This window comes from Seriola aureovittata, chromosome 15 (assembly GCF_021018895.1).
Source record: "Seriola aureovittata isolate HTS-2021-v1 ecotype China chromosome 15, ASM2101889v1, whole genome shotgun sequence".
Classification (NCBI taxonomy): domain Eukaryota; kingdom Metazoa; phylum Chordata; class Actinopteri; order Carangiformes; family Carangidae; genus Seriola; species Seriola aureovittata.
Genome location: NC_079378.1, coordinates 20,183,779 through 20,207,908, shown reverse-complemented (window position 1 = coordinate 20,207,908; position 24,130 = coordinate 20,183,779). Strand labels below are relative to the sequence as shown.

Genomic DNA, 24,130 nt, shown 5'->3' with positions numbered 1-24,130 from the left:
TATAAAAATTCACCCCCGGAACAGTTGTCATGAAGGAGGAAATTAGCTGTAGAGACCAAAATCGTTTTTCCTACCAGGCTGTAAACATGAATTTCTGCTGTAAAGTTGGACATTTTAACATGAGAGTTTAAGGGGATTGACTCACTTTTGGAGTCAGCCTCAAGTGGTGATTTGAGGAACTGCAGCTTTTGGCACTTAGGTGTTGGCTTCATTTTTCAGCCACAAAGGTTGCCACTTGGTATTAAGCTGAAAGTAGTCCCCAACAAATGCAGTATTTCCACCAGTTTTTTGTGATGTCTGCTAAAAACCGTGCCCATTTGACTTAGAAAATGATTTAGCTTTCATAAAAAAAACTATGATTTTCTCCATATTACTAAGTACCACTGAACAGACCTCAAACTTGGAGGTGATTACTTCACATTAGGTGCTGAACTGTGTACCATACTTCTCTGGCTGGACTCTCTACAGAGATTGTGGGAGAGCTTTGAAGCAGTGAGATTTTGTTCTTTTTATTCGTCTCTTTGGCTCCGAATTAAGGTGAAGCAGAGTGAGACAGTGGACGGCTGTCCAGGCGTTTGAAAAAAAAAAATAGCCTCACTTTTTAATCAACTGTGTCTTTTCCAGCTCTCTGAGTTCTCTGTTCCCCTGTTTTCTTTTTGATTGTGATCCTCTTTTGGGTCGTCCATCTGTACAGCTCAATAATCTGACCCAGGCAGATACGTAAACTGAGCCACAGCCAGGTCCCCAGACAACGTGTAAAAACACAATACAGGAGGGGTTGAGGTTGAGTAGGGGGCTGTTCAGCTGGGCTTGTTATGCAAAATTCCTCTGCTTCATTTAATGTTTTACTGCAACAACGATTTCACAAATAATCTGATTTGGAAAGCACATCTATCCTAGCCTTAATGTTATAAAACAAGCACATGCACAGTTGCTAGAGTAAAGCAGTAAAGAAATTTACAGTGCTTGTATGAAAGCTTAAAGCCTTGTTTGTCTTGGATTAATTTCTAAGGGTTTACAAAAGAAGAGCTTTGCCAGATTAACAGTATAAGAACAAGCAAACATCCTTCATAACGGTAATCCCAGATATCATAGCCACAGATGGCAAAGTATAAAGATTTTACTGGTGTGCTGTAGATATACTGTAGATATCCCTTCAATGTTTCCATATATGACTGTTAGTAGGGTCCCCCCCCCCCCCCCACTTCCTCACCAGCTGGGTGCTGTTAGAGACATAGTTCCACAGAATAGTGTTGGTGCTCAGGTCAGTGCCTGGCTGTGTGCTGTACGAGGCCTTCAGCACCACCATCTGACCCTTGATCACATCCATACTGGTCTGGGGCATCTGGATCTGGGCTAAAATGCCTGTGTAGAGAAAGGTGGAGAAAAGAAAACTGTCAGTATGAGCCTTCTGCAAACCTGACCATCTTATCGTCCACTTTTATGAAAGAACGGCACTGAAAACTTGCAAAGCCGACACGGTATATACTGTATGTGGCTTTCAATAACACTAGACACTTTATAGGTCATGCAAAATTGTCCCAACCACACATATAGATAAGTATATGACCTGTAAAAATGAACAGTGGTAAGGACATTTGACAAGCCACAACTGATAACAACATCATCCATATCCAAACACAATTCTCTCTACTTAGCACTGAAACTCTTGCAGGAATTATCCAAACACAAAGCTGAGTGTGAGATGCACAACATAAAACACACTTAACAGTTTACATTTTTCAACAATTGTCTTTGAAAGGAATTGGGGAAAAAAGATCTTAAGCTCATTTGTCATTATGAAATTCTTTCCTGAAGCTGCTCCTACCAACCAGAGTTTGGAGAACATCCATGCGGACGAGCACTTGTCTTCATAATTTTTTAGTACACATCTTCTGAGACGCCGTTACTGACCGGCCGAGCAATGAGCTCTCTGTACAACAGCTTTTTTTTTTTCCATCTCTAAAACATTTGATCTGAGGGAATTATAAGTGACGTTGATACGAGAGCAAAAATAAAAAAAAAGATAAGAACTCATTTGGGGCTCAAATGCAAATGTAAAAAAAGGCAAAGACAAAGGGAAATATCTGAGGTGGTGATGCTGTTAACTGATATTAACCGTTGCAGAGATGATAAAGAGTCAAAATAATCACCTCTCTATTTATTTACCTCACTACAGTCACAGTAGAAATGACCTTAATGGTGGGTCGCAGAAATTTCTCATGAAGCATGTTAGCACACATCATAGTAATAGTAGTATCTCCTTATGGATGTGATCTTCTTCTTTATCACTGGTCCATTGATCACAGAGAAAACCAATAAGGAATAATGGATTCAGCTCATTAGTATCTCTAATAACATGAACACTGTGAGTTGATTGCTGCATTCGGCACCTCAGTTCAAGGTTAAACTATAAGCTAAATAAAATAAAGAACAAAGAAGAAGCTTGTGGACTCATCTTATCTGTAGTGGCCTGAAATGAACTACTAAGGGCTCATTGGCAGACGAGAATGTAGTGTGTATTTATGACCAGAGGGGGGCAGCAGAGAGTCAAAACAGATCGGCTCCGTGGGAACATATGTGAAATGCATTTTCTTTCATGTTTCTGTTAACATTTTTTTTCTGTTATAGCCACTTTCAAATGATGTCGAAAGTACTGCACATGTTTGACAGAGACAGTGTTTGTTAAATCTCAATTACTTAATTTCTGTTTACCCAAATAAATACCTAAGATGAAGTTGATCATGTTTTAAGTCAACAGAAAAGACACATCTCCCCTTTTACTTATGTCCATTGCAGCAACCATGAGAGACAGAGATTATATAGAAGAAGATGAATATCTCAGGGAGGTGATACACACACTCACTCTCCCCTGATGTCCCCATTTTCTCTCTCATCTTCAACCTCTCCACCTCTCCTCCAGACAGGATTTCTCTTTGTCTGTCAGTCTCTTCCCCTCTAATTATATTCCTTATGGACAAATCCAACATGGAGGAAAGGTGTACCTGAGTAGTGTTTGATGAGTGTCACGTAGCTTTTGGTTAAGTGTGTATGCATGTGGGTGTGTGTTCATCAGAACTATGGCAGGTGAATGCCTACGTTTTAAAAATTGATGGTACATTTACCCAAACACTTCACTGATTACACTGCACTTCAAAAATAGATTAAATCTGCACACTAACTATGCACCATGCATACTGCATTAGTCTGCTTCAGCATGACATTCCTACTAATTAGTACCATTGTTTGGGTGCCACAATTGTCACTAACTAGAATATTTCCCCATGCACAGGAAGTGATGCAATTAAATGTAAGTGAAAAGTCAAATCCAAAATTGAGCGAATGTTCTGTCCGGAGTAATCTGTGACAGCTGAACCTCTTCACTACCTCTGCATCTGCTGGACTCCTGCTACAAAAAAAGAAACTTGGTCTAACTAATCTCATGGTGCATGACTTCTGGGTATTGAAGTCCCCAGCATTCAAATAGTTGCCTCAGGCTTGCTGTCATTTGGGGCCACCAACTTGGAAAGTTCCCTGGTGCAGATTCAAAGTCACATTTTTAGAAGTGTCCTGCTTGTTTAATCCGTTTTTCCCTCTGAAACTGAATGTTTGTTTCGGTGATTTCAAACACTTTAATTATAACAAAACAAAGAAATAAAGTGAACTACAAAACACATTATTATAGAGCATGTATTTTCTTTTTGTGCATTTTTGCATTTTGCAAAAAATTGCATTTGCAGTTGCATTTTAAAATCTTCCATATATGAAAACAGTGAACCTGTAGAACATTAGATAATGATAGTGGTGATATTAAGCTCTTACTGATTTCAGTTGAGTTTTTATTTACAGCTCCTGTAAGAGTGGACACTATTTCACATTTCAAAATAAATAAGTATATACATCATACAACAAAATCTGAGCCAGATTCCCTGAAAGAAGATGATTAGCTTTGGAAATAAAGATAGGTTGAAAAAATCTGCTCCCCGGTTTTAAAGGTCCCATATTGTATAAAGTGAGATTTCCATGTGTGTTTTAATTATAAAGCAGGTCTAGCTTCTATATTAATACTGTGAAACTATCAAAGCATTCAGTCCACAGAGAAATGCATACAGCCTGTATTCAGACACCGAGCATTAAAACAAGCCGCCAGGACTTTTGTCACTTTGTGATGTCACAACAAAGCAGTCACTGCTCTCAGCCATGCCCCAAACCCCGCCCATCTGGACCCACGATCCAACCTTTCAGGATTTGGTTTCTCTGAGTGTTTAACTGAAATCTGCTATATTTTTATTCGATCACTCAGAAAACAGTGAGCCAATCAGAAGAGAGGGTTTGAGCCTCCTCTCTTTTGATTGGCTCATCGACCTGTTGCTCCCAGAGCTCCAGAGAGAAGTCTGAGAGAGGAGATATAAAACTACAGTGAGTTGATTTTTGGTTTTTAAAACCACAAATATATCTCCTTATGGATCAACACTTCAAATAAAACACAGAAAAGTGTAAAATATAGAACCTTTAAGTAAAATCCTAGAGTCAATATCAAATGAATGCTGTTATTTCTAATGAACACCTCTTATGCTTTCTTGGCACAGGTGAAATTACAACTGCAACAATGCACCATGTAAAGCGATCCCTGCAGAGGGAGGCATAGATATCAGTTTCTCTGTCACCATGGAGACGGATGGGGCAGATAGGTGACAGAGAGAGACAGAGAACATGTAGGCTTCACTCCTTTGGGAATATAGTTGTTAACAAAGAGTTGAGCTAATGAAGTCATTATGATATGGACAGGTTTAAGAGAGGAAAGGAATCAAGGAATACTAGTGAAGAAGGAGAGAAATATGAATCAAGAGGAGAGATGAAGGAGAAGAGAACAACATGAAGAGAGAGTCATTGTGTCAGTTGCTCTTTAGACTCTAAGAAGATTTGCTGAAGCAGAGAGAGCCAGACCTCTTGTGTAGAGAGGTCCTGACTGATGGGTGGATGTGAGGGCGTAGGTTTGGCTTTATCTTTAGTAGGGACATTTTTTGCCAGATGGTCAAAATAATATGTTCATTTGCTCTCTGTCTCTCTTGTGAACGCACGCACATAAAGAGCCTGACTCTACAGAAAGTCTACTTGAATTGAACACGTGTTTGAAACTGGACTTGACTTGTAATCACCTTTTTTTTTCTCTGATTTCAAACAGACATTTTAGATTTTTTTTAATTAAAAGAATGATATGACATGATAAAAATAAATATAGTAGACAGTAGCAGCGTGCAGCACTCCAAATACTCCAGTGATGTATCAGGTGCATGATCATTGCTATCTAAACAGAACAATCAGATAAATAGTCTTTTTGTTTGATGTGGGGCAAAGACCGAATGCGTCTCTGCTATAGGCCATCACAACCGTCAAGAAAAAAATAATAGAAAATAATAATAAAGGAAAATAAAAGTGTAAAACCGTGCAGGTGCTGGGGAGCTTGTCTATCTGCTGTGAGCCATGTTCAAATTCATGAAAGTTTCATCACAGAACCACAACCATGCTCGATCTCATGCTCTCAATTATATCAAAAAACTATAATAATTCATTCAGCTAAGAGCTTGCAGCTCATCTGTTTGTCGGTCTGTGTTGCTGCATTCAAAAGAAAATGACGCCTGACATTCACAAACAAATCAGCTGGACGAGCTGTGGCTAATTCACTTGTCTTGATGTCTTAATGACTCTTATGCAGTCAGAACTCACGGGAAAAGGAGGAAGGAGGCAATAAACAGTAAATATCTCTACAAATAATTTCAAAAATACATGTTTGACATTGTTAGTAACGGCTGACCTCAGCTGTTACCAACAACTAATGATCATTTTGTCTAGTGAGGATGTTTTCAAGAGGGACTTCAGAGGCTCAGCTGTTTCTGGTGAGTCCAGCTTTGCGTGAATATGGTGCTTACTCACTACTCTGGAAAGGAAAATGTATTTTGTTCTTAACCTGCAGTTCAGGACCTGTAGTGACTTCCCACCCAGCCACCAGCATTTCATTGGAGAAAATGGGGCCAAATCTTCAGCTCCTCATTAGTGTGGAAGGGCTGCTCTTCATGATTTAGCCTGATCAGATTGGCATTTTGTTTTTTTTTCTATAAAAATCTTGCCAAGTGCTGCTTTAAGAAGATTTTCTGAAAGAAATCCGATGAGAGTGCACCGGAGAGATGGAAAATAGAGGGATAAATAGAGAAAAGAACAAAGCCATGGGGATCACATTCATAACATTCACTCTTCACTCTTAATTTGGTCAGTGAGGCTTAATCTTTCCCGTTGTGGCAGGTCTGAAATCCAGCCTGCAGGCTCCAGGACGATTGGCTTTAAATATTCCATGGTGACTGATGGCGAGGCAGATGGGAGCGAGTTCGCACAGTGTGAAGAGAATAAAGTTAGTAATGAGGTCTGGATGTGCCACACTGGAGGTAAAAGGGAAATTTCTTTCTGATTCAACAAGGTGTTTCATGGTTAGGTAGGTGCACAAGCTTTTATTCATCTTTCTGTCTGTATAGGTGAGTGTGCACTTGTATCAGGACCTGTGGGCGCAACTTCAAGAAAACATCAGAGTAGGATTAAGGTAAAAACTTGATATGGGAAAGTGGCATTCACTGAAGGTAGTAATCAGGAACATACAGTACGAGTTAAACATGTAAAACAACAGGGACAAGATTTGGCAGTGGAAGGTAGTGAAGTGATTACGATTCTGACTGGTACATACAAACAAACCCCCCCCCCCCAAAGTTTGTTTCTAAACTGTATAACTGTTTAAATTCATTATATGCTTATATGCTAAATAGCAAATGGGAAGCAGAACTGAATATTAAACCATCAGAGGGTGTTTGGCATTCACACAACAATCTGCAACTAGTTCTAAAAGATGGTGAGAATTTGGCTGGAAAAATCTCATTCGCTTTTTCACCACACCTCATATAAAAAGTAAACAGAACAAAAACAGCAGCCATGTTGGAGATTGTGCAGGCACATGAGCCAATTCCTCACATATCTTTTGGTCATGTGCAAAAATACAAACATTTTGGGACAGTGTCACTCAGAGAATGGAAGAAATTTTAAACTATAAAATTCCTGGTGATGTTATAGAAAAGAAGGACACCTATCTCTTTAAAAGTAAAAAGGTCATCACTAGGAACTGGTTGAAATGGGATCCCCTAGGGCCAAGACAATGGCTGGACATTGTAGAAGAAATATACTCCACTTTTCACCTGTAAGCTAGAGCGGGGACCTTCAAACAAATGACAAACAACAACAACAACAACAATAAAAAAAGAACAACAATAGGGTTGTGTCTAGTTTCACTTGGTGGGGCTAAAACTAGAAAAAATACTGATCTGAATGGGTTTACAGTCATCTCAGCTACTGGTATCATAACATCATCATAGTTTCACAGAACTTTATCAGTAATGTTTTAGGTCACCACTGTGTCATTTAGGGATGGGTGCTGGCAGAGGACTGAGGAGAAACTCTTACTTCATCAGCCTAAAGAATAACAAAATGACTCCACTCCGTCTTAGTCTCTGATTTCATTAAAGGCTCTTTCCTCAATCAGCTACTAACAATGAGCAACAAGCTCCTACAAGACAGACACAGGTTTCTGCCTCATTTCAATTGGTTTTAGTTGTCATAAGATGTTACTGTATTTATGTTGTTGACTGAGCTCTCCTCACTGGTTTGAAGTGGGCGGGGCTCCATTGGAAAAAGGTGATGTCGCAATCTTCCGTGTACCAATCATGATAGAGCAAAATATGTAAATTGTGGCTGTAGAAGCAGATTGGCTGAGATTCTGACTGTTCAAATTTTAACAGATTGTAACTACTCACTTACTCTAAGTCATAAAACATTTACACTTTAAGTGGTTTATTTACGCAACACTAATTCAATGTGCATAAAAAATCAACTTAAACATACATTTTTCTACTGATTAGTAAAGTTTGCTCCTGAGTATTCAGCAAGATTGCATAAAAACTGAAAACAGAATGAATGAAACAAAAACAAAACTGCACTTGTTCACTTTATAATATTCATGTTGGCACTGTGAACATATTGTACAGCTCCACCAACCAGAAATGTTGCAGGAAATATGATCACAATCTCCCTTTATGTTCCTGAGTTACAGCATTGAATAATGACCAGAGGTGTTTCTGCAGAACATTATGATGTCACAGTGAAGTTGCCCATCATTTCATCCTAATAGAACTTTGTGTTAAATTGTGTCATAATTGGTGAGTTACTGTCAAAAACATGTTTTGTGAGATCACAGTGACCTTTGACCTTTGACCACCAAAATCTAATCAGTTCATCCTTTGTGCCAAATTTGAAGAAGTTCCTCAGGGAGTTACTGAGATAGCATGTTCACAAGAAATGGGCGAACAGACGGACGGATGGGCGGATGGAAACATAACGCCTCCGGCCCTGGCTAGTAGTAAGGTATTCGGTTTAAATTTATCATTATCAAAGGTAAAATGTGACATTCTGTTGAAGCTACTCAGCAGTGAGTTAATAATATGATAATTATTCTCTGTGTAATAAGACAGGATGTGTCAGTCTGTATGTCCTGTAGGCTCTCTTGATAATAAGGAAGACATTTGTCTGCCGGTTGTCTGTAATGGAAAATGTATTTAATATCATATATACAGTAAAACAATCAAACTAATGATCAGTGCAACAGCCTCTACTCCACCATTTTATACTGTGTGTTTATTTAATAAAGCAACTTCATTATGTTAACTTTTCAATTATCAATTCTATTGTATTTTATTTTCTGAAAGCTGTTGGGGAAAAAGTTTTCCACAACAATTCTGTTTAACAGGCCAGAATATTACACACAATTCTACTTTAACTCTTTCAATGTACAATGTACTCTATTTCCTGGTAGCGAAACAATGCGATTGGCTCATAACGTCCCGTCACTGGGAGCAACAATAAAGTCCGGCTGTTTCATTGCTATTGAGAGCGGCAGTAAAAACCGAGCTTTGGAAAACAACCAAAGAGGACGACACTGGCCACACGTTATTCATGCGTCAGTATGTGTTAAATTCACCCAGTCTCAGTTATGTGTATGATGTGTATGTGGTTGTAATACTGCTAAGGACTCGCAATACGGTGCAAGTATACGGATAGGACATGAGCCAACATCAGATGAAGCTGTCATCACATTCCTCGGTTTCGGTGTGTGAACCTCAGAGCCAAGTGTGTATTGTACACATGAGTCTGTTGGCATTCCTCTGTGCGCTAAGGAGGCTGTTCTTTCCCTTGATGATAGTTTGCTGTGTGTGTGTGTTTCTGTATGTCCAAATCTCCTAATTACAGGAAACACTTTAAATTGAGGCTGTTTACTTCTACAGGCCTCACTGTAGATAAAGCAGAAGCTTGGCAGCCTTTGATGAGGGTGACCTTAACTAGCGTCTTTCATGTTAAAAAGACAGGCGGGGTGGGTTAGTCGCTTCCTATGAGAGTGTTATCAGCTACTTTGAGTAAACTTCTACGGTGAGCGAGGTGGAGAGGAAGATGGAAAATACATCTCATCATGGTCTTATATGTGAAGAAGAAGCTTCAGGAAAAAAATCTAATGACTAACTACAACAGCCTCATTAAAGAAGGAGAGTGAAGATATGAGAAGATGACAGGAAGAGAACAAGAGTGATTAAACACAGAGAGAAAGAGAGAGAGCGAGAGAGAGAGAGAGAGAGAGAGAGAGAGGAGGAAGAAAGATTACATATGATCTGGATGATCTGCTGCGAGAAGTAGTTCAGTTTGAAAAGATGTCCCCATGGAGAGCGACTGCATCCTCTCTCTGGAGGCTGGGTGGAGATGTGATGCTATGCTCTCTCATGGAGATAAACCACTGAACCAAGTCAACCCAAATATCACCAGATCTAACTTTGGATTACAAAGTCCCTCTGTCATCAAAAGCAGGAGCAAGTGCGTATGAGGGGTTAGCTCAAATGACAAAATTACGCCATGTTACTGATGTTAAGATGAACGTCTGCATGTAGCAGTTTCATGTCAGGAAGCTGTGGTGACTCTGAGGTGTTACAGAAGCTTTCAGAAAAGGTTCAGAAACTCAGTTTGAGAGACAGACTAGTGTACTTGTTTGTTTGCCTCAGAAAGCTGCAGCTCTACTTCCTTCCTCGGACAGGTCACAGGTGGTGTCAGATGTGTGTATACACTGTCTTAGCAAAAGTGTGGTTCCTTGTACTGTATGTATTATTAAATGTAAAGTGAGGACAGTGTGAGTGAGAAGTCTGCGTGGTGTGGTTCAACTGAGTGGTGTGACGTTTGTGACAAACTGTGTCAACTGGATCTGTGGGGAAATATTACTGAATAATGTATTCATATTCATTCATACATCCCCTAGTACTCAAAACTGCTAATGCAAATTAAAATCTGAATTTCCCAGCTCGCTGATTTACTTCCCTTTTGTTTTAATGCACACACAGTTTCCAACCACACCTGACATATATTACGCACAGCAGTGCTTTATGTAGTGTGCATTAGTTAAGCATTCACATTAACAGAAATAACTTTTATATTCGACACTGAATTATTTAGTCACATCCATAACACTAGACTTTTCACTGCTGAAACACAAAGTAGCTACTTTAACTTTCACCCATCACCTCTAACATGTAAAAATGTGAATACACAGTGTATGAATACTTAAGTACTGTAATGATGTGATCTAATTAGGTAATAAACCTTTAATTTAATTTGTCTTCAATGCAAATTTTCAGATTTATAGTTAATACTGTTTAGAGAAGTGACCTACATTGTTGTGTCTGGTTATAAGCTGCGACACACTCGCTCAGACAGAAAAGATTGACTTTGTAGCACAGGTTGGTTCCACTAAGATCCAGGGATTTTAGTCAAGCGCAACATTAGCAGCACATTTACACACAGACAGAACAAAAACACTTCATCATGAATAATTGATGGCAGAAAAGTGAGCGCGGAGAAAAAAAAGACACACTGAAACATTGGCTCAGTCTGCATGCAATCAAATCAAGTCCAAACGTCTGCTTTAAAGTCAGTCGGAGCAAAAGCTGAAAGCTGGAAAACTGCGAAGAGAATTCAGGCTGGCACGAAAAATGTAAATCAAGTGCCCATGCATGATAAGAACAGGTGGTGAACACAAGCCTGTGGGCCCCATTATTGACCCACCTTCCCTCCTAATCAATGGCCACGCTCTACTGACTCCTCACAGATCCAGAAATTAACCAGAATTCGTCTCTGTACCGTGAGAAAAAAAAAAAAAATCACTTGAATCTTACTATAGTTGTGTGAACATTTGGTTCAAGAGTACTCAAACGTGCACACACACACACACACACACTGAGCTTCTCAGTCACACAGAGGACTCAGGGCTGGAGAGCGAGGCAGAGCTCATCATCTGATAACCGAGCGAGCGCCGGTCTTTTCAGTATAATTAAAGCATAGACACAGCGGTGAGACTCTCGGAGAGGAAGAATGTGTCATCTCTGTCCTCGAGCTGCTAAACTACCAGCCACTCATCAGCTGGGCACACCGAGCGAGTGAGAGAGAGAGAGAGAGAGAGAGAGAGAGAGAAGAGGAGGATAGAAACATCTGCTTAATTGGCGGAGCAGAGATAGTGTGAGGGCAGGAGGGTCAGCAGTGTGTGTGTGTTTGTTGCTGTAGAAGTTTGCATGTGTGTTCATATGTTTATGTATATACCTACAATACACGACTCCACTGCTGGACTCCCCCTCGACAGCTGCAAATGTGTCTTGGGTTGCATACTGAATACAATGTCTGAATTCACGCTGCACTCTGACTGCTTAAGTGATACGTAGAGTCTGCTGTGCTGTGTGGAAGGTCCTGTTGTCCTTGCACATTGTCTGATACTATGTTCAGTATCTATCATAGTCACCATGGTCAATGTTTACATGCACATAATAATGTAACGATGCAATGAGTGACCTTCATTACTGTTTACATGTGGCCTGCACTAATTATAGTTTCTTTAACATTAGATTTTGAAAATTACTATTAAGCTAATTACATGTTTAATTGAAGAATGAGTTAATTTCTTGAGGAGCTGAGTGACTAGAGAAACTTGACTCTGATGTAGAGGGTCAGCCTGTTTGTCGGTGAGGAAAAACTTTCATCACCATTGACCATTAGCCAATCAGATGTTCCATGTTTCCCCACTGTAATCATTTGATTTAATAAACAATGATTCTGAGTGGAAAATTAAAAATGGATAAGATGTTAATTGCTGCAACTCACAGCTTCCCAGCTCTCTTAAATTTTTGTTAGCAGCACAGGGATGTTAATGTCTGTCGGCCAGTCCACCACTTTGGACCAGACTGAGTTAGCTCGATGATTAGAAGATGAATTGCCATGAAATTTGGTACAGACAGCCGTGGTGCCTAGAGGATGAATCCTACTAACTTTGTGATCCCCTGACTTCTCTTTTAGCACCACCAGCAAGTCCAAATCTTTACTTTCCAGCGTCATATCTCAATATCTACTTGATGGATGTGCTCGAGTGCAGGGGGTTTCACTGTGAGCTCCCCTGCATATAATAATCCAGTCAAGTGCAGCAACTGCTAATCCTATTGGTAAGCAGGTCAAACCATAATAGTTAACTTCCTGTTTTCAGAACACCACCATGAACCTGCCCCTTTCACCTCATGCAGTGTTTTATCCTCACATCTTTCACCCCACCCTTCATATCTCCAGTGCCACCTTGGGGAGGCGGGGCATGCCTCACAGTTACCTATTACATAACCTCTGCTCACCACCAGGTTGCCATTTGTGGTTTCGAGGGAAATATCTCACCAACTATTGGATAGACCGCCATTAAATATATTCAGACATTCACGTCTGAATAAATTGTCAGAACTTTGTTGATTCTCTGACTTTTCGCACCATCAGAAGGTTCATCCTGTTTATGATCATTTATGGCCAAATACCTGCCAAACTAAAAAATATCCCATCAGCTCTTCTGTGTTTAGTGTTAATTAGCAAATGTTAGTACGCTAACATGCTAAGCTAAGACAATGAACATGATAAATATTATTCCAGCTAAACATCAGCATGTTAGCATTGTTGCTGTGAGCATGTTAGCATGCTGACATTAGCATAGCTCAAAGCACCACTGTGCCACTAGCATGGCTGCAGACTCTTAGTCTTGTTATTATAAAGACAGCAGAAGTCATGACGTTATGTTGGGGCTAGCCTCTGTGCCACCAGCTTCTGTGACTCTACAATCTCTCATTTCTTCCATCAGTCTCTCTGAAAACAGGAAGCTTGTTCCTGGAGTTTATGTTCCTTCTGTGCATCAGTTGATATGAAGCTGAAGAAGTGATTTTAACAAAATTCAACAACAATCACTACGTCTCCCATGAAAAAACTACAAGCTTGGTTTTAAACTGTGTAAAACTCGTCAATGCCTCTTTGTCATTTGTCAACTTTCTAGATGTAATCTCTGCTACTTGGTTCAGTCCTCTTTGTCCTGCTGTTATTACAGACCACAACCCCTTAACTCCATCATCACCTCACCTCCTCTGATTTTTGGCCTGTGAACATCTAGGTCCTTATGGGAAATGGTATTCCACAAAGTATTTTCCAGAAAGTATTAAAATAAAAAACAAATTTCTTAGAGACTGGAAAACAGTTCAATTCATTCTTGTGGTTGAAGGTACTCAGACAAAGTTTCCTCATTGTTCAATTGGATGCTTATGTGATCAAAATCACAAAAAACAGAATCGTATTGTGTTTACATGAATCCTGTCTTAGTTGCAATATTGTCTTGATTCCATTACAGTCGTGCCTTCTGTGAAAAAAATGCTCATGCTGAGAAAGAAGATACAATAGCTCCTTATTCCTGCACGTTTTTGTGCTGGACAGATTCTAATACTCACATCTCTGTTCTCATATTCTTACGCAGCAGTATTCATGTGCCAGGCTGATGTGCAGGTTTCGATAGCAGTTTGAGCTTTTAGCAAGAACAGAAAGTGCTTTGGTTAATTGGATCCGAATTCCATCTGATGGAGACATCATGGGAACTGCTAGAGAGGCAAATTACTAAAAATCTGTCAATTGACAGAGCTTGAAGCTCTTATTAAACACATGCAGATAAAGACCCAACCACGTTCTTCTGACTCGATCAGTCTTATCAGGTGACCGACACAATGGAACATCAATTCTAATTCAGCTTTAGACCAAAAAAAACTTAACGGCAAAAGTCTAAAACTGCTCTGCTTTTGTTGATTAGAAATTGGTCTGGAAAAAAAGAAAAGAAAAAAGCAGCAAAAGTTCACATTGTCTACAAAAAATCAAAGACATCCTCTACACACACACATATACACACTTCCTCTGCATTGTGTGGATGATGGCAGGGAGGAAAAAGCTGGGCGTCCTGATAGCGCCGTAATGGAGCTTTAGTCCAGGATTAGCCTGTTTGTACTGGTAGGAAGTGTTAAAGTGAAGTTCAGTAGTTGGGGTCAGACAGGAAGTAACCCCACACTGAGACACCAATAGCCTGCTTATTGCCCACTCCCACATTTGAACACTGACTCACTAACCTTTATTTAAACCTGCAGTGCACATCTTTTGTCTCCCCCTTCTGGCAGTGAGAGTAATTATACAAACAGCGCACTCCAAGGACGAAAAGCCACACCAGTGGTAATCCGTGTTTGTCCTCGCCGTCAATCGCTTTCCTTTTTAGACTGTAATCCTTCCCATGAATCCTCTGAGTTTCATCAGAAACTTTTCTTGGGCGCTTCCAAGGTTTCTCTGTCACAAGCTCCGCCATACTCCGCATACAAGTTGCTGTAGCCTACTCCGTCTCTGTCGCTACAGTTGCTCCCCGCTTCAGCTCTGGCAAACCAATGGTCACTGGCTGATATTAAATACATTGCTGCCAGTGGGCCAGCGTGGGAACGTCACCACAGACGCCAGATTTAAAACTCAGGGAGAAATACAGAAATATTTAACTGATGCTGATAGACTTAATTAGCATTGTGTGAACTCGTTTGACAAACTTGAACTTAACGTTCATTTATATGTAAAAGTCCCACACTCGAGCTTTAAGGCAGTAATGTTATCATCAATATCTTACAATGAATAAAAAGCAAATACCACAAAAATAAATTGAACATTTCCTGTAAGCCTACTGTTGCTACTGATGCTATTGCATTACTCATTTGGTCCTTTGTTACTCTACGACTTCAGTGATGAAAATGACATACAAACAGAGGGTAAAATATAGATTTGAAATAATTCTAGGCCTTTTTCAGTACAGAGTACACCATGTTCTATCTTGTGTCTTTAGGAGTTTAACCTGGAAGTAGGACAACAGTAGATTCGTCAACATCAACAGCTGAGCCAGGCTCTGGTGATTACACTTACTCTGACTTTACATAATCTCAACTCAAGGGTCCCTTTAACTATGAAATGAAGTCAACAGGTATACATCTGTTATACTCACTTTAGATGTAAGATTTAATATCATATGGTGGGTTTTCCACTAATGGTCCATGCACTTTCCCAATAACTAATATCAAGAAACTTTCCCAGTCCACTTACGTGTCAAAAGCACGATGGTGGCCTTTCATTGATATGGTTGTATAATGTCCTCTCTTACAAAAATGGACATCAAAACCTGGACTTTGTCATCGGTCCATTAGCCATAAAATCTCTTGGGCTGCCCAATCCTGATTATTGTCAGTTTTCAGTTGCACACTTTACAAAATGCTGGGTGTAAAACAATGCTGCAGATAAAGCTACCATATTTAACCAATCAGCGACAATCACAGCTGCAAGCCCCACACTGAATGTTCCTGAACCTTCGGAAGGTACGACTCACCCAGTAGAGACTTTTTTGGGGGTAAAACTATCTTCCCAGAACTTAATTTAGATCATGGTTCCTCCTGCAGGTAGGGGGGCTGTGTTCTTCAAAAGGTTTCCGTTTCCTTGTGAAAGTTCCTGTGGTTGAAACACACCTATACACTACTGTTTGTTTTTATTCATTTTACTTGAAGTGAGGTGACATCTGTACTTTTAAAAGAGGCAAAAGTTCACAGAGGCAGCACTATTGTGCAATGTTAGCTGTCCAATGAAGACATAAACCTTCATATTATTATTACTAGCTATGATACTTAGTAATAACAAGCAAGCAATCACAGCTACCACAGCACAGCACAACACAATAACTTTCTTTATGTGCTCCATAAATCTATTTGGAATTCATGCAGTACTCAACAAAGCAGGCGTAGTATGTCATGCCCCACAGAAGCTGCCATCTGGACCAATCAGTGATAAATATGTTTCTATGGTTTGCCCAGTAACTGCAGCGACACCCTGGGTTAATGAGTGTCGGGTTGAAAAACACAGAAGTGTGAGGCAGCATTTCCTGCTTTTATTCAAGGTCTGAGTACAGCAGCAAACAGTGAGGGTGGGGTAGCTGGATATGACTGTATAGTGTCATACCACTGAACATTCACACATGTGCAAAGATACAGTAAAGACTTGATTTTTTTTTTCCTCGAAACATCTTGCTAATGCACTATCCCCTTTGCTGTGGGGTTATCCTATTTGTCCAGGGAGTCAGTGCCAGCTCTGGATATCAATGTGTACAATATAGAGAGATGACAGGTGACATGATCTTCTAAGGACACCATTGAATCATGTTGAATTCAGCCAACGGTTATTCTACCCTACTCCCCTCCTCCCACTACAATATGACCTGACATGAGAGAGAACCACTGTGTTGACATACAGCGGGGGATCACTTTCCTATTCACTTCTATGGGTAAACGGTCTCAGACTTTTGGACCCCACTCTAGAAACCCAGCGGCCTTCAATCTGGGAGTCTGGGTATCGTTTCTCCACTTTAATCAAAAGACGGGAAACATCACAAAATGACGTGACTCTGTTGTGTCAAGGAAGATGGATGGAGATGTGCTCTCACCAGTGGCAGGCTCTGTGTGTGTGTGTGTGTGTGTGTGTGTGTGTGTGTGTGTGTGTCAGTGGATGCCATTAAAGAGATGTGGTGGCATGGTTGGAGGTTGACAGGCGGTTAAGTGAAACAGGAGAGATGGGATTCTGCTAGAGATGAGTGAAGTATGAGCAGCTATGTGATTGCTGTGTCGAACAGGGAGGCCACGGAAATTTTCCTACCCGGTAATAAACTCGCGACAACTCTGGTGTGTTGTCTCCACCAGACATTTCACAAGAAAAGACATGTCGTCTTACTATCTGTAGATAAGAAATGTTACCTCCAGATGCTGCCACTTTCATCAGACAGATTGCCTCATTATTTATATCAGGTTACTTTTTGGCATTTGGGTTTAAAGCTAGGCCCTCCTTGCAACACAAGCAGCACAGTTACAGCTGTGAGCCTTTGGCTACAGTTAGCAGAAGGCTAAACTAATAGCAACATTCAACAAAACCACTCATCGCCTGCTTTCATGGTCAATCTACCCACACAACCAACCACTTACAACACGTTTATTAGCCTGTTACATGTCCAGAGACGTATAGCAAGTTCTCTCTGAAACCCTTCACTGATATTTGACACGTGTCCATCTGAAGGGATGTGCACATGCATCTGCATTTGTAGAGCAGCCAATAGGAAGGCTCTCCCATCACAGGCTAGATTTTCTAAAATAGAGCCAAGAGGAGGTGCAGACGGGTAGTTTGCTCTCAGATATATGATAAAAGGCGATTACCCCAACTTTAAATCTGAAATTGCCAAATGGGCACTTTTGCTTTTCGCTTTGACACAAAATCCTCTGCCTTTGTCTTGTCAGTCAACTCTCCTCTATTCCACTACTCTGTGATGGGACTCTGCTCTGCTACCTCGATACGTGAAAATGATTCAAATGGAAAAAAGCTAGTGGGGCCAGTGGACAATTATGTAATTGGACACCGATTACCGTGGCAGCACTAGTGTAAAACTATGAACTCTCTAATATCTCTAATATCTGTATCTCTAATACATGCTAGCTCATGTAGAGCATGTGTTGTGTGTTGCTGTGTTATCTTGGCCTCACATTTGAACTATAATGCTTGTGTTGCTGCCGGCTGAATACAGAGCTCTGAGCCACCACAAAGCCAGGATGAGGTAAAGCTGATTAGGTATGGTGATCATCAACGTAAACTTTCATTTTAACTCAACCAATTGTCTGATAAAACGCATTCATACCCCCCCCCCCCCCCCAAAAAAAAAGCACAGCAAGTCAACTGATCCTTGGGGGAAGAGCACGCTGTGTAGAAATATGCTTTAAAGACACAAGAGCAGAAGAAAGAGGTTTTTTGGGGAGATGAAAGCGGTTCGTCTGGCACTGAAGGAGCGGACGAGGTCCATGATGACGCCATTTGGTCCTCTCATGGTGCAACGCACACCATGCGCTTGGTCCGCCTCCTCTCTCTCAGAACTAGAAGCAGCACAGCAGATGTTGATGTTTGGATGGTAAGCCCAGTGTGTATGTGTGTGTGTGTGTGTGTGTGCGTGTGTGTGTGTGTGTGTGTGAGACGCAAATTCATCTGCCTTATTAGGAAGAAAGACCCCAAGAATCAGTTGTGTGAATGTAAACTCAAGACACAGATTCCTCATCATAGTCTGTTTCCAACGGTTTTGATTGGCTTTTTCCGCCAAGTTTATTTAATTTCCCAAAGGATGTTAAGATTCTGACGCCTTCCTCTGATTATGATTTATAGCTTTCGTCTTATTTTAGGTGTGTTATTTAGTGTCACATGTGTTCAAACGTGTAACTCTTTGTTGTTCAAAAATGGGTTTCTCCATAATTAAGGGACTCGTCTTGCATACCCTTGAAAATGACGAGCAAGGAGAGAGGAGGAAGATGCTTGGGATCAGAGATAAGGGCTCTGCAGTCAGAGAGGGAGAGGCATTCATCTTGTTTTGACACAAAGACTGATAACATATAGGGTTGGGGGGGGGGGGGGGTGTGCAGGAGGGGCGAGGATGAGGTTGTCTGCCGTGTAGCGATGCTAATTGAAGATGTCGAACATCTCAACATGCTAATTTGACCTGAAATGCCAGTGATGAAAGTGTGTGTGGGGGGGAAACTTTCTCTCTCTTCTTTTCGTAGTTGGAACGTGATCATATATTGCTATGTGATGGTTTCTAATAACGGTAGCTTTTTTTTTCCCACAGGGTACTTTCTAGATTATATCATTGCTGGTGGAGCAGTGGTGGACAACAGATGGTGGAAATGACACAGAGCATGGGACAGGCCTACAGGATTATAATACATTCTCAGCAACACATGGCATGTGTGTCAACACTGGAGTGACACGCTTGGTAAACACACTTCCACAGCCACAAAAACACACACACACACACACACACACACACTGGAATATAAGGCTCAAGCATCTTAAAGAGGATTACCAGTGAAATTTAGACAAGAAAGAGAAATTGCAAACTCCACCTTAACGTTGAGCTAACTTAAGGCCCTTTTAAAAATCTGCTACGACCCGCTAACATCAGGCTTTTGCGGGCGATGGAAAAGGGAACAATCGACATTCTCATCCGCGTCAAATTTCTCTGCAGTAGACACAGGTTTTTATCGTCTCAGTGATGTAAACACAACGCCCGGGTCAACACTCTTCCGAGCTGTTTGGTCTGAGCTCAAACACTGTAAACAGACCTGTCACCTGGCGGCTAACGGCTCGCTCTTTCAACCTGTAACTGCATGTGTTGACATTGTTCCCTGCAGTGGTGTATGTCCTCTTAGGGAAATTTGGCTGGCAGTGTAAAAAGAATCAGTCTCTTTACCCGCGTTCAAAAAACAATAAAAAAATCTAAAAAATATTCCATGTGAATCTGAGAAGACAAAATCTTTTTTTCCCCCATCTCAAGATCAGCTGATTAAATCATCAAAATGTTGATAGTAGAGGTAGTGTTTATTTTTCTGATTGAATAATGGCACATTTACATTTCCCTATGTGATACCACTCTATAAAACAAAACAGCACTCGTATAGTCAATGCAGCAGCTTTGACAAGAGAAATTTGACTCTTGCGTCTCAGTCTGGGAGATATAAACAGCACTACCGGAGCTGACGTGACAAACATTCAATCAGTTGTTTAACTGTACATCTGTCGTGTCGCCATACTGCACTAGGCGCCCTCAGCATCCTCTGATAACATCCTGTCTTTCCTTCTTACAGAATATGTTGCATATCCTAATTAGCAAACTCACAAACCCCAGAGAGAGCATGTGGGGGTGGGGGCATCAAAAACAAACAAAACAGCTCTTGGAGGCGGGAAGTGGCAGGCAAAGTTCACCGTCTCCAGAGGAAATGGTTATTTTGCTGTTTGGACCCTGATATCCCCCTGCAGCCTGAGTGCAGGGGGAAACCGTCCTTTTCTTGTCCACGGTGGAGAGACTCATCCTCAAAACAAAAAAAACACCTGATTGAGCCACTAAATCAGCATGGCTGGGATATTTACTGAGCATTAGCCTCAAGAGACAGCAAGAAAACAGAGGAGAAACAGTCCCTTGTGTATTACTGACAAGCTATCAAAGAGCTACTTGAAGATGGATTATTCAGAGGCACATCCATCTCTGATAAAGCTAAATGTCTGAACTGTTTACGGAAAAAATACCACATTGCTCAGTGTCAGCTTTCTGTTGGCGGAGGGCCAGGAGTGACGACTTAGACCAAAGATAGAAATGTCAGACGGTCAATATTAAAGAAAAATGCAAATGGCTAAAGTGTATGTGGTACCCTTTATTAAAAAAAAACATGCTTTTATATTGCAGCTTAGTTACACGTTTAAGATGGTTTAGCTCTCGTTAGATTCCCATAAGAGGCATACAAGCAAAAGAAGGCACTGTATCGTTGTCCGTGAAGATCATTTTCTCTCACCAAGCAACTGTCTGTTTTTTCTGTATTTCCAACTTCCAAAGACTAAAAATACAAGCCTTAAAACTGAGATAAAAGTGGTCTTCATTTGCATGTTAATGTACCTGTGGCTTTGGAAGTGACAGTTAAGAGCTAAAGGAGAAGCCTTTAATCTATGAGCACATGCATCAAGTACTCAGCAGGAAAACCTGACCTGACATGTTCCTCACTCAGAGGATTTAGCACCAAATTCATCTTCAGGCCACAGGTGCAAAGTTCACTTTACTCCAATGTATACACTATACTGACACCAACATGCTTTATGACCAGCAGCTGCAAAGGTTATAGCTGGACAGTGGTGTTAAGTAACTAAACACATTCACTCAAGTTACTTGGGTAAATTTTGAAGTAATTGTACTTGAGTATTTTCATTTTTATTCCCAACGCCGTCGACTCAGCTGAACACAAACGATGCAGATCATCAGGCCGATTGCCGCATGTTCCAGTTTCCAGCCTTAATTGCATCTGGTTCTCGGGCTTCACCTGTCAGCCAGTCCCAGCCTCCTGTCATTGGCCGCCTCCTCTGGACCCCAGTATCCTGCTCTGACTCCGGAAGGGCTCTACCTTCACTGTAGGCCTCCAGCTCGAATTCCCAAGCTCCACCTGTCTCTGGCCTCTGAGCCGTCCGCCTGAGGTCTCCTGCTCCAACTCTGAGCTGCCCCCAGGTCATCCCCCTGAGGCCTTTTGCTCTGTCCCTGCCTGAGATGCCACCCTCTATGTACAAATACATAGAGGACTATGTATTTGTTACCCCTCTTGCACCAGTTGTAACAGTGTTAATGCAACAATGATTTTATTTTAGTGAGGGTGAATATATAAGGAGCCAGAATATTTCATGACACCTGCCTGTCTTATTTATAAGGAGTAAATCAGACTTATAAAAATCATAACACACTCTAAATTCACTTTTGCTGCTCTCTGGCTCAGTCTGTCTGCAGTTTACTGCAGTGTACTGATGTTATCACTGTGTCCAGGGGATTTTGTGGTTGTCACAAATAATTTTGGCAATAAATATAAAGCTGAACTGTGACTGTATAATGTCTGGAGTCAAGAGCAAAAACACAGTTTGTCCTCCAGTGACTGAGTTCAGGGATGAGGTATGGCACATGTGTCATACTGTGTGTTCATGGCATAAATTGTTCAAAATGTATTATAATAATAGCAATTGTGCCATGCAATCATATGGTTGCTGTAGATGGTGCGGCCTGCAGGAGGGTTTGGGTCAGAACTGGTGTGTGTGAATACAGTGTAGAAAGAAGGGGTGACAGAACCTATATTTATGAGGTAATTGTTGTTATTGCTGGAGATAATTATCCTGTCACCACACTATAGGTGATACAGTAGTAGTAGTTCCAACATTTTATCCCCTGATTTCTTCTTGTTGCTCTCAGTGAATGTAAAGGAATATTAAGAGTAGATCATCGCTCTTTTGCTTTGATTTACAATCTCCAAACACAGAACTCAAGTTTTTTACCCTTTAAAGGTTTTAAACACTATATACCTCTGAGTGGGAAAGTAGAATGTCTTATGACTCTGTAATGACCATCAGAGCTCATCTGTAAATGCCAAGATTATGGCATAATCACGACATTTAATCACGTTTGCTGCAAGTTTGCAACTCTTTTACTGAGAATGTGGTTTTTCATTGTCATAAATTCATAGGTCATAAAATGCCTGAATGTATTTGTTCCAGTTTATGTCCAGCCACAGACTCAACTCAATATTTGGAGAAAGTTTAAGAAAAACGTACAGCACACACACTGTATACCCTTGCTATAACAATATGTGTAATTCTATGTGTCCTGCTCTTCCATCAATTTGTATAAACTGTGTTTGTACAAGATTTTTTTAGAGGCTCTTTGGATTTGATACAACTTGTCTTATTGATAGCTGTTATACTTTTTGAATTATTACATGAATCATCAAAGTGTAATGCTCAGTATTGATCACATTTACATCAGCTTGTCATGATGACATGTACAGTTTACAGTTAATTCATTATGTTGCAGACATATCATCCAGTACATTAACGTCAATGAGTGTAAGTCATTTCAAAGTAGCACCTTTGAGTGTACTATCCAGTGTATACAAGATACAGATGAATGCCATCTGCTACCTTTGCTGTGTTAGCTGACCTGTAGCATCTGAAGTCTGATAGAGGCTCCTGCTGTATAAACACTTTATCCAAGTACGTCATGTTTTTCCAAAATAAACAGAGCCAGGACTTCCAGGGTCATGACACACAAATGTCAACAGCATAAATGCAACCTATAAATTAAACCACAGACATAAAATATGTTCTTTTGTCCTATATATATATATATATATATATATATATATATATACACACACACACACACACACACACACACACACACACACACACAGCTGTATATCACTTCACAGGCATGTGACAGTATATTGATGTTGGCAATGTGAATCCAACAAATTCATTCATGTATATTTCATTTTAAACACGGTCATGCTTTCAACATTAGTTTGTCTAGATGAAGCAAAAACATGACTGGATTTGACAGAGAGCAGAACTCAGACGTTGTCCTCTGAGCATGTAGAGTGCGAATATGCTCCATATTTTCTGAGAGGATACAACATAAAAGTGTGTGGACAGAGGTGTTGGCATGGTACCTCTTCCTCTCATCTCCGCTGCACTCAGAGTTGATTGGGTTGGATGGCGAGGCGGCGAGGACTCTGTGCTAAGCCTCAACACTCCTAATCCTATCAGTGTTCAAAGGCAGTGCTAAAGGTAAGGCTCCCCAAAGAGACAAGCACATCTGGCGCTGTGGTGGAGGGATGGTAGAAGCAGACAGAACGAGAGTCAGACGCATACATATACAGTATGTATACGGCGACACTGAACCCTGCGCTGACATCCACCTGCTGACACATGAAGCTGATGAAACCACCAGCTACAGCGTCTGACAGTAAACATGTCACTGATGGAAATCAAACTCACAGTGAGAAATATTAGCAGCTGATGCCACAGCGAAGACCAACACACAGCTGTCAAGTGTTATCAATCATCGAGCAAGCCGTCAACCTGTCATCAGGAGATGTACTTTTAATGAGATAAACTGAGATTAAATGTACCAAGGTGGATGAATGATATTTTTTTTCTGAAAATGGAAATAAAAAAATAAAAAAAACAGAAGAAAAAGGGAATGAAATGATGAAGCGCTTAG

At 40.7% G+C, this 24,130-nt stretch overlaps 1 protein-coding gene across 1 annotated transcript in view; it reads right to left on the bottom strand.

Annotated features, from left to right (window-relative positions):
• The window catches only part of esama (endothelial cell adhesion molecule a), a 58,932-nt gene that overhangs the window by 5,782 nt on the left and 29,020 nt on the right, over window positions 1-24,130 (bottom strand). The window contains exon 2 of the mRNA XM_056396884.1: window positions 1,214-1,365. Coding sequence (XP_056252859.1) covers window positions 1,214-1,365 — 152 coding nt within the window. The remainder of the gene's footprint in view (window positions 1-1,213; window positions 1,366-24,130) is intronic.